This window comes from Humulus lupulus, chromosome 3 (genome assembly GCF_963169125.1).
Source record: "Humulus lupulus chromosome 3, drHumLupu1.1, whole genome shotgun sequence".
NCBI classification, from domain to species: domain Eukaryota; kingdom Viridiplantae; phylum Streptophyta; class Magnoliopsida; order Rosales; family Cannabaceae; genus Humulus; species Humulus lupulus.
Genome location: NC_084795.1, coordinates 59345435 through 59358040, shown reverse-complemented (window position 1 = coordinate 59358040; position 12606 = coordinate 59345435). Strand labels below are relative to the sequence as shown.

Here is a 12606-nt window from a genome sequence, read left to right as displayed (position 1 = left end):
TGGCCCTGCCAGTAATGTTAATATTGAAAAACGAAGGCGGGATGCTGGCAAACCACTTGAATTGCAACTTGATCCAGCGACAGACAAAGTGGTTGGTACTGAGCACCAAGCTTTTGTTCGTCAATTGAGTACTGAAGTTACATTACTATTGCCGGGACATTATTTAGATTTTAAAGATGTTCCTCAGCAATATAAAGACCAGGTCGTTCAAAAGATGAAGGTAAAAAAAAATACCTAATTTTTTTATATTATACATTTTAGTCTATAAAAATTTAAACTAACAATTTTTGTTTTAGTATTACTATAATATCGATGGGCATCCAGAACCTGAAAGAGTTATGGGAACTCTGTATACGGAGATGCGCAAAAGATATTCAGAGAGAAAGAATATTAGGCATTCTCATTTCCAAAAATATTATTCTGGAAATCTGAATGATTTGGATAGTGCTCTCAATGCTATTCCTGACTTGTGCTCGAAGGAGAGCTGGAAAGAAATCGTCGATTTGTTTCTGAGCCCAAAGTTTATAGCGCGATCCATGCAGAACAAGAAAAATAGAAAGGAAATGAAGTATTTGTCGACGCAAGGCTCTAAATCAATGGCAGCGATCCGTAACGAATATGTAAGTAAAATACTTAACTTTATTTGATATTATTATATTATTAATTAAACTAACACTATTATTTTGTAGGATGAACCTGATGAGCATGCTATTGATGCTTGGAAAGATACTCATATAAAAAAATCTACGAAGACTTGGGTTAGCGAAACTTGCAAAGAACTACATGTAAGTTAAAGTTTTTTCTTTCTTTATTGATCTTAAATTATAGTAATATTGGTTTTTTAACATTTTCTTTTGGCAGGAACAAATGACCCAAGAGATGGAGAGGCAAAATATTCAAAGTAGTCGGTCAGGTTCTGAATCTGCTTCTAGTGAAGGTTCTACTGCTAAATCAATACAGTATCAGGTTATGGATAAAATTCTTGGCTCGAGGTCTGATTATCAAATAGGAGTGGGATACAGGCCTAAAGGCAAAGGGAAGAAATCAGCATCTAGCTCCACAAGTCAAAGTCCAAGCCAAAATCAGTCACAAGTTCCTACTAATGTGACTCCAGAGATGATGGGAGTTTTGGCTGAGATGTGGGTTAAGATGCGTGATAAAGTCGAGTCAGGAAATTTTCAGACTGATTCTTCTCTCCATGACCCACGCTATGAAAGTTTATTGCAGCAGTTCTTACCTTCTCAACAACAAGGTAGTACGTCTAATCAAAGCCCGGGGACGTTGTCGATGCCACAGCAACCACAACAAAATTCTCCAAACATATCTGGTGGTTCCTCTCAATCGCCACTTTTTAATTATATGTTTGGACTTTCTTTCCAGTTTCCTCAGACACAACCTATGGGAAGTCAGTTTGGAGGATTACCGCAGCAGCAGCAACAACAACATATGTATGGTCAATTTGGGCCGTTCATGCAGCAGCAGCCGGTATATCCTCATTATGGAGGATCGACACAGCAGCCCGTTTATAATCAGCAGTACTACACTTCTCCGAATCAACAACAACAGCAGTCTCCTTTGATTCGTCCACAGCCTCGACCATATTATCCTTCGCCGCCAGCACCACAGTCTCATGAAGGTCTGAGTCGAAGCACGAATATTGAAGATTTTTTAAATGAACATTTTGATGAAGACAATAATAATTAGTTTAGGTTTTATTATTTACTATTAAATTTAAGTGTATGTTTTTTTTTTTTGAAAAGATAATTTTAGTATTTTAAAGTTGTATTTTTAATTTGGTTATTAATATAAATAATATTGATTTTATTTTTAAATTTTTTTAATTATAAGTTTAGTTACTTAATATTAATTATATATAATTTATAAAAATTAATTATTTTTTTAAAATATATTTTATTATTACCGGCGGATTATTGCCGGCGGAGACCGCCGGTATTAATGGGTCAGACGTGAATTCTGACCAAATTATTGCCGGCGAGATCCGCCGGTAATGATCCGCCGGTAATAATATTATTACCGGCGGGAGGCTAGTTCCGCCGGTAATAATGACTTTTACCGACCGGTTTTTACCGGCGGATTATTGCCGGCGACAACCGCCGGTAATACTTTTACCGGCGGGTTTCTTGACTATTGCCGGCGGTTTTCTCCGCCGGTAATGGCTTGTTTTCTTGTAGTGGTATAATCATAGCATATTTTTCAAAATAAATATTTATAAATATAGGATGACATGTAATCTTATCAGATTTTTCAAAATATTTTAAAATACCATAAATTTAATTATTTTGTTGTCTAATACTGAATTTTTAAAAGAAATTCCACGAAAAGAGAGAGAGAGCACACAAATTGAGCTATCGCCAAAGTGAAAAGTGAAACCCATATACTTCACACCAAATAATATACAAGGACATGGATTATAGACAATGGCCCAAATATATAATATACTTGGGCTATTGAAAATGGCGATTATTGTAAAATCCAGAAAAGCGCACACACAATAATCATAAAAGCGACAGTAGGATACGTACTTTTACAATCCTTACACTCATATATATCATATTCATGAGTGTAAATTATTATATATGTATAGTAACAACTGCAAGCTCAACCAATGCACGCACACATATTAAGCTTGTTTTCTTTTTATGCCTGAGCAAGGTGACTCGCGAGATCATTGGTGACCTCATTTGCCAGCTCAATCAATGTGTGTGGGTCTATAATCTCATCATGGTGCTTCTCATAATCGAAACACCAATGCACAATGCTGCCTTCACCCTCAGCTTTAGGAGTCACTACAAGTATTATTTTGAAGTTCTTATAATGCTCCATAAGGTCACCTTCAATACATTTGAAAGTGATCGAAATCTTCTCATCATCTATAGCTTCTACTATTTGTTTAGATACCCTTTTCTTCCCATCTAAAATTAATTAATCAAAGTCAACCACAAATAAATTACTACAGTAATCAAAACACTCTTAAAACAATTTATCCATATACCGCATTAATCAATTTATTTGTAAAGCTATTATGCACACACCACACATTAATTCTTATATTATATATTTTATAACTCTATTTTTATATGAATCTCGATTGGGATACGCGCGTGTAGTCTGATAACATGTCTGTTGAAAAATAAAATTGTTTAAATACTACTAGCTAGGTCATCAATGACAAAATCATAAAGCAAAACATCATAGAGAAATTAATATATATATATATATATTCAACTTAGAGTTTATAAAAATGAACAACAATGCAAGGTATATACATATATTTAAAATTGTATATATATATTTTACTTCATGTTCCCTGATTTATTTAAAATTATAACATTTATTTCAATAATATTCAAACAAGATCTAAAATTTCACATATTTGCAAATAATAAATTAAAGACTAAAGTAAAAATTATAATTGTCCGTATTATCTTATACGTAAAATTGACTGTGCCTCACGCTACCAAAAAAATGTTAAAATTTCTAACCATAGGTAAAAAAAAAAAAAATTAAATAAATACACCAGGGGACAAGGAACCTATTTTCTCCAATATGCATGTGTGGTTGAATTTTCAACAATAATAAGGATTTGCCTCATTACTTTTTTTGAGTACGATGACATATTATAACACTAATTAATCTTTATATATTCTGAAAACAAATTGAAAAAAAAAACAGAGGATGATCGTGGAAGAAGTACACGTAATAATGACTAGACTATATATATGAAGCAAATTTATACATATATATTAGTTATGTATTACAGAAATGAAACATTTTAACATTATTATTTCATTTTCATTAGAAGAAGAAAGTCTTCCAAATAGAAAATCATCCTACGTGATTCATAAATCATGTTTAGTTTCATTTTACATATGGTCGGCGGATTCACATATCAAAGCTAAATTCAAATAAAGGAAGAAAACGCTTCTACATATACATATATATATATATATAATTTCATGGTTAGTATTATTTATATGGATATGCAATATAATATATATCATCATATAATAATAAGTAATAAATTTAAGCAGCTACACCATAATTAATTAGTAACGTACGGTCGATATTGATGCAATATTATTGTTAGTGTGAATATATATATTTGAAATTGAGGTTAATATGTAATTAATTATTACTTACCATGAAAGTAATCCCAGCAAATGATGGATCCCTCAGTACCCCACTCACCTTCATGTAATTCACAACCATGAAAGTTTTCAGTGTGATTATGAACATTGTGGGGAGTGTGCTTGAAAATATGGTAGAACTTCTCAGCTGGAGCTTTGATTTCTACATTTGTCTCCAGCTTTCCACACAGCTCAGTCGAGGACGACATATTTCTTCCAAATAATTACTGTATATAAACCAAATGTTTAGATCTAGTTTTGAGAAAATGCCTTGGCTATAACCCTATTTATAGAATAATTCATCGAACATGATGTCACTTATTTCCTTCTTTCCTTCTTTCATTGTATTATTATAACTATAAATTCCTATAGTTGTTGGGACATTTAAAGTTTTGTCCACCTAATTTATTATATATTTACAAAAATAATTATACAATTTACAGTATTTTGATGCTTTGCTTATTTTTTTATTTGAGCATTATTATTTCACACTCTAAGATGTTCAACATCACTGACATATCATTATTAGGGTGTATAAAAATTAATATAAGGTATCACAATATTTTTAATTTAAAATAAATAAGTCTAGATATGTTACACAATATTAATTTTTATCAATAGCAATATATCACACAAAATAATTAAAGTGCTTCTTATCAATACATTTTCTATTTTTACTTAAAAGGATCATGCACTCCCAACATTGGCTATTGTAAAGTAGATTTTTCTTTAAAATATAAAAAATATCCTAAAAGATCTTTCAATCAATTTTTTATTTTTTATTTTTGCTACTCTCTATACATCTATATAATATTATTCATCTTTCAAAATTTATTTAACTAATTCTCAGTCTTTCTCTTAATTTCTATCTCTCACATTATATTCATATTTGACATGGATAAAAATGATTTTTTTTAATATAACATTTAAGTGAAATAATGAAAAATTAGATAAAGATGTAAGGTCACATAGAAAACTTTGGTGATATATTTTCAAGAAGAAAATAAATATTTTATTGGGAGTAGTCAAGCCCATTTCAACATACAAGTTTTTACTAAATTTATTATGTTTTTAACGTGAATTCTCTATGCTTTTTATATGTATTCTTGAGAATTTTATATCCTAAAATTCTTTTACAAAATTATATAGGTTGTATTGTGTTCACGTCGTTTTTCGTCAACTTAGATATAAGGAGCACTAAACAATGTTGCAGAAAAAAAAATCCGAAAGCCTTTTACGTTGTTCAACACTCAAAATCTGTCTAGTCCACGAGTCAATGCTATTTCTCTCAATAATCTATTAAATCTTTATTCAGGAAGCAATTTGGCAGAGTATTCTCTAGTACAATTTGTGCGTGACTACAAATGAAATTCCCCAGGCTATTTATAGACCTGGTTGATAGAATATTATTCCCTTATTTCAAGAAGTTACAATCAATTATTTAAATATGAAATAAATACAAATAAATGCATTAAATACATAATATCCCATGATAATAGAGATTTAATATCTAATAACAACAAATTCCTAAGGAATATGAATTTCCTAATAGTTGTCGCGTGCAAAAACGTGTCGTTGAGCTCGATTGTAAGGTTGATGCGCTTTCAAGACCGATCCTGAATTCGAACTCGTCATTCGAACTCGGAGAAGATCAGTGCCTTCGAGCCTGCAACTTAAGCTCGAACAATGTCACTCATGCTCAAGTGTTAATAACTGAATAGACTTGGTGTCATGTCAATTTATACAAGTATATAGCCAACACATTACAAGAATAACATGTTTTAGAGGTGAATTGGCGTCGCCCCTAATATACATGATATCAGGGACGAAAATTGGTCAGTCGCCCCTAATATTATGAAAATATATTAGGGGCGATGTGTCACCCCTAATATTGGGGTCGTCGCCCTTGATAATAACATTTGGGTCCATAATATTGGGAGAGAAATTTAGGCGGTGTTTATTTTTCAGTGAAAATTATTAGGGGCGATGAATATTGGGACTGTTGCCCCTAATATTTATATATAATCCACAAGCCTCGTTCCTTTCATTGTCACCTGCAAGCAAAAAGATTAAAAAAGAAAAAAACGCATACCCCTTTCCCTGATATATTATTTTATAATATAATATAATGTAATATTATATTATAATATAATGTAATATTATATTATAATATAATGTAATATTATATTATATTATAATGTAATATTATATTATATTATAATATAATGTTTTAGATTAAATAAATGTGACAAAGAGTGTCACATATTGTAACATATAATAGAGAATTACAATATTTAGATATACGTGAAATATCCACATATGTAACATATTTGGTGTTACAAATTCAGTCACAAATTTATAACTTCCAAATATTGCCCATTATTGTGTAGATTTGTTGTTAAAAAATATTGAGATAAATTTCTTAAAGCCATGAGTGAAATGACTGTTAGAGATATGATTTTAACTCCAATAATATGTTTTGGGGGGTACAAAATCAATTGGGAGGGTGTTGGAACCGTTTGGAAAAACAAAATAATTTTATGTGTTGAAAATAGTGAGTGGCTGTGGCCACAGGATGTTGGTGGCTGCAGCTTGTGGAATAGAGAGCAGTGGCCCAGCCATAGGTGTATTTCTGACCAAATAATTTTCAATTTTTTCCAATCTTTTTTAACAGCTCCAAAATCCCAAATAACTCCAAAATCTCATTTTTAATCTCATAAACATCCAATTAATCATTGATAACAGCCATGAGGGTTGGTAGAATTTGAAATTCAAAAGAGTCTATTGCTCACTTGTAAGACGCAATTTTTCTATCCATTAGAGCACTTGGCTAGAAACACCTGTGTAGAGTCCCAAAATGTTTACTTAGTTAGCTAGCTAGTAGTAGTTGTAGTATTTTAAATTTCGTGGATTTTGATTCAAACCGGGACTTAGTTGGAAACTCCTAGCAATAGTTATGGATTTTATAAGTTTAACCTATAGTTTAAGAATATTAATTATAACATAAGGTTTGATTAATATTGCTGGTTATAAATATGATATTTATTATAACCTAAGGTTTAGATAGAGCCAATAAGAATATGACACTTGTCATAAGCATGATTATTAAAGAATTATTAGTTTAATGATAAAATAAGGGAGTATAAGACTTAGTCTTCACCAGAAACTGTTAGGGCCGTAGTTTGACTCAGTCAAAGTATCCAACCTTAATTATGCTTAAAAAGTGCAATCACGTGTTTAAAATAATCACGTATGCTGATATATCGCAGCATTGGAGCCGATATATCGCCTGGCGCTGAATACAAAAAACACGTTGACGTTGCACGATCGTACGAACAAAGGCTCGGGATTAGGGCCCAGCCGATATATTGCCACATAGGGGCGATATATCGCCCATATTTAATTATTTTTTTAATTTTTGTTTTGATTTTTAAAAACAACATTTGACTCCTTAGACCTACATTTGTTAGCTTTGATCGAGTCTTCAGCCTCTGATTGACGAAAATTCAATTATCTTCAATTAAATTTATTATTTTTATTCAAATCAAAATGGGGTTAGTTTCACTCCTTACCTCTATAAATAGGACCTAGCACCCAACCATTTCACTTACTCTTCAGCTGTGATCAGACTCCAAGGTGCTAGTGAGACCATAAGAGTGATACACTTGGGTTGGGAAAGAAAAAGCTTTATTATTGAAATTCCATTTTTTATGATTACCAACTTAATTATTCAAATTAAATAATTAATTGTTGAACTGTTACAGAAATGTTTAAACAGATACAAAGACTGTTTGAACAGAAACCAGATATGTTTAAACAGTTTGTGACCAGAAGATAAAAACGAACATAAAGTAAAGAACACACGAATTTTTACGTGGTATCAGTAATCCTTGCAGATTGCTACTAGTCCACGAGGCCACGCCCAGAGAATAAAATTTATTAGAAGAATATCTAAACGATTACAAAACCAAATTGACTTATACAAATAAAGACTCCCTCTTGAATTTGTCGCAACTGCTGTAATCTAAACTCCTAATCAAATTTCTGAAGTGCTAAGATCTTGAACTCCCTTCAAATCATAACACTTGCACTTTTCCTCCCGAAAAGTGACTCACGAACAAGACTTCTCTCGAAGCTTGATGAACAATGTCCAAGTGTGTTCAACCTGCACAATTAACACAAAGAAAACAATACAGAAGTACACTGTAATAAACCACTAAGAACTTGCTGGACTCAAGTTCTTCACATAATAAAAAGTCTCTCTAAAACTTGAAAAATATTTGGAAAATAATACACCAAGAGAGATGATCAAAAACCAACGACCTAAGGATAATTATATACTTTTTAGAATCCCTTTAGGTCGTGGAAAACAAATCAAAAACCAATCAGCCAATAAACGGAAAATCTTCCAAAACAGGAAAGTCATAATCTGTTCAAACAGACTGGCAATCCGTTCAAACAGATTCATTGAACCTGGACAGTTTTTTAACCCAGTTTCCTTAAATAAATAAGGAAACAATATATACATAATCACTGCAAGCTGTACACGATTTCTGGACAAATAAATCAGATCAAAGGATAAAAATAAATACCAATAATTTCCATTTCAAGAAAGGATATTCTTTTATAAGAAATTATATATTTATTTTATTATCATAAATATAATAATCTGATTATAAAAAGACACATTTCAACAAAACAGGAAACTACCCATTTTCGAAAATTACCACTCAATTACTAAAAAACAGGAAACTACCTATTTCGAAAATACCCATTTAATTAATTTTGTCAATATTGTCAAATATGCCAATAAAGGATTTTACAATTATTCTTAAGCTTTATCAAACACTTGGGAAGTAAGGATTAGAGTATTTCAGTATTGGAGTTAGGTCAATCCATAAGGTCAACAAAGGTACCCTTATTCTTAAGTTCAATAATGTTTGATTCCTTAGTTTCTTTAGTTTTATTCAGGTTCTAACTTTTGTTATGATTTTGTGGTTAGGTTTTTAAGTTCTTTGAACTTAAGGTGCCTTTTCGGTAAGTTTTCTCTTGGTGGTTTAGTTCTATTCTTTTCCTCTCTTTCCTTTAGAATACTCACTATTCTATTGCTGGTTTTAGGAGTATTCCACGTCCCGCTTTTGTTCTCATATCTCGGTTTTGGTAAGGAAAATAGGTTAGATCTTGATTGTTGGTATGATATGTTATGCATTTATGTTATGATAAGTTTATGTTTTAATATGTTATGTTATGATTTACCCTACCTCAAATATTAGATAGGGGACCTAGATGGGTTATCATACACTACATGTGATCTAACCTACCTCAAATATTAGACAGGGGACGTAGATGGTTTATCACGTCATAATGGCCATTATTAGTAGTCTTATATGGTGTACATTTTTTTATAGTCATATGTTTATAGTATATGTATGATATGTTTATAGTGTATGTTATGATATAATTTTATGTATATGTTTTATGTTGTTAGTAGTTTTCCTTGCTGGGCATTAGGCTCACTCCTTTTCTTTTAGTGTGATGCAGGAAAATAGATGAAAAGGTGGGAGGATTCTTGAAAGCTTGGTGTGTGTATGGAAATGAAGGAAGTGGATGGGCTGCGTGTCGATTCGAGGACAACGTTTTTGTTTTAGTCTCTTTAAATTACGTTTTATGTATTTTTCCGCATTTAGCTTTGTAAACAATCTTATTTAAAGTTATGTTTTATTTTAAAATAATGAGCTCATTTATGTATTACAAATATTGTTTCTTTAAAGTTTTCAATAAAGTTATGAATTTTCTTATGTATGTTCTTTTCAAAGTTATAGTTAGTAGGTTTAATGACCTAAGTCTCATAGATAGTTGGGTCGTTACAACCTGGATGCTTGATTATTCCAGAAAGCATTTCCAAAATATGTGAGAAATCCTTTAGTGCTTGAGTTAGGGGGAAATAAGCTTTTGGATAAAGGTTTCAAACCTTGTTCAAGTTAATGATCCCTAACACTCTTCACTTTGGTAGTGTGAGTGAGAGTTGCTTGTCTTTTGTTTCTTGTTCTTTCCTTTATTCTATTGCTTTTCATCTTCATATTCTTCTTCTCTATTTACTTGTATTTCTTGTTTAGAGTTGTAATCTTTTCTTTTCTTTGTTACAAACACTTTTGCTTTATTTGTATCTTTTGTTTAGAGTTTTATTTCACCATTCTCTTCTTCTAATTCTTTTCTTATTTATTTGTATTTTCAGTCATAGAATTGTGACACTATTTAATCAATCTAAAGTTTATTTGTATTATCTTGTCTAGAGTTGTAACATTTCTTACAAATTTCCATTGAGGCAACACAATTTTTCCTAACATTCAAAAGCTTACCCTTTGTTTGTTTCAATGGAAGGTGAGACTATCAAGATTATGAATCAAGACCTAGTGAGGTTGGATAGGTTTGATGGGTCCAATTTCACTAGATGGGAAGACAAGGTGAGATTCCTTTTGACCACTCTCAAAATTGCCTACATTCTAGAATCCACTCTAGAACCTGTAACGCCCTACTTCCTTAGAGCCGTTGCCAAATGTAACGACCCAAATTTACTAATAAGGCTTAAGGGCCTTGATTAGTGTGCCAGGAGGGCATAATTGGAGGTTATGTGAATTAATGGTGCGAGAATGCATGTTTATGAGTATTGGATAAGCATGTGGGCCCTGTTTGGCTGGTAAGGGCATAATTGTAATTTTGGTCCGTTAGAGCATAAACGTGATTATTTGTGATAAACTGTTGAGACCACATTATTATGTGGATATATGTGTTTGTAGCTTTCGGCACGAGGCGATCTTAGGGAGCAAGTAGCGGGAAAGTCACAACGGGACCCGATACTCGACTCGGGGTGAGTCAAGGGGTATTTGGGATATTAGACAGTCATTTGGGTTATTGGGTTATAGAAATAAATAATTGGAGATATATTTGAGGTTAGGAAGGCTAGGTGGGAATACTGGGGAATTTTACCATTTTGCCCTCGGCGACGTTTTTGGCAACTTGAGCTTTGAGATTAACTTAAGTGAAGTAAATAAGGTAAAACAAAACAAAGGAAGGCAGTAGAAACAACTTGAACCAACCCTCCTCTCTCTTCTCTTTTCTCTCATGGAATCTCTTAAGCTAGCCATTGAACCAAGGGATTCTTGGGCTGGGTTATAAGAATTGGAGCTCTAGAATTGGAGATTAGCTCAGAAATTGATGGTGGATTCAAGTAGAGTTTGAGGTAAGATTTGGATAAAGGTTTTAATGTTTAAGTTCTGAGTTCTAAGTGTTTTTGGGTATTTGATGTTGAGAGTTGAATTGAAGCTTTGGGTGAGGATTTGAGCTGAATTCTTGTTAGGTTTTGTTGCGGGGAACTTGGGGATTAGCTTTACAACTTCTAGGTGAATTTGCTCTTCAGAAAAAGGCAAGCTTCTAACTATGGTTAGCCCTAGAATTCTATGAATTTCTGAATGTTTTAGGAGGTTTATGAGCTTCTAAATTTCAAGGATTGAAATGTGATTTTGATGAGTCCTTGGGCTAGTTTTCCTATGGGTTTTGCTATTGGAAGTGTACTTGAATTGTTGTGATAATTAGAATATGTTATTGGGATGATTTTGAGGTGAGTTTGGTTGAGATTTGGAGGATGAAAGTGGTGTTTTTCTGGGTTCGAAGGGGTCGGGCCGCGACATAGTTCTTGGAGAGCCGTGACCCTTTAGAACAGATGGTGCTGGAGAGGGAGGGCGGGCCGCGGCATGGGGCATGTAGGGCCACGGCCTGTGTCTATTATGGACGAGGTTGAGCCTCTGTTTGGGGCCATGCCGCGACATGGGGAGGCTTGAGCCGCGACCCTTAAGGATATTTGTGTTTTTGGGTTTTAAAGCATGGGAACTTAACCTAAGGTACTCAGGATCGATTCCACTACCGTGTTTGGTGGAATTCGATGTCTCGGAAGCTAGAACTTTATCCGGAAATCCTTATACAATTATTGATGGAATCCTTTATCATGGTTGTGACAAGGTGTACGCTTGGGCTCGGGGCAGGATCGTGCTCAGGGGACGTCTTTCCTAATTAAAGCACTTGGAATTAAAGGTAAGAAAACTGCACTTGTATATGTGGATAGGATGGGACTAAGTGTTCCCTATATTTGTATGCATTGTTATATGATTGTGATAAACCATGTGAATATGTTGGGACTAAGAGTTCCCTATAATTGTACGAATGTCATGAGGTGGTATTATGCCACTGGGACATGTGATAAACGACCTAAGGGTGCCAAAATCAATACTTGCGCACAGGGCGCGCCTCGGCCACTGGTAGCTGAGGACAACTTAATAATACCCGAGCTCGGTTTAAGTGGGCCGGAGTTGGTGGGATGAACACTGGGCTTGGCCTATGTGAGCCAAAAACAGTGGGTTAAATAGAGGGTGCGGCCTACGGGCGTTAACCCTAGTTGTTGCTT

At 33.2% G+C, this 12606-nt stretch overlaps 1 protein-coding gene across 1 annotated transcript; it reads right to left on the bottom strand.

Moving 5' to 3' along the window:
* Window positions 1-2367: 2367 nt before the first annotated feature.
* LOC133822729 (MLP-like protein 43) lies at window positions 2368-4417 on the bottom strand. Its single transcript, XM_062255167.1, has 2 exons — window positions 4162-4417; window positions 2368-2933 (listed from the first exon to the last, which is right to left on the bottom strand). The coding sequence occupies exons 1-2, from the start codon at window positions 4355-4357 to the stop codon at window positions 2659-2661; spliced, it is 471 nt and encodes a 156-aa protein (XP_062111151.1). The 5' UTR covers window positions 4358-4417; the 3' UTR covers window positions 2368-2658.
* Between the last annotated feature and the right edge of the window lie 8189 nt (window positions 4418-12606).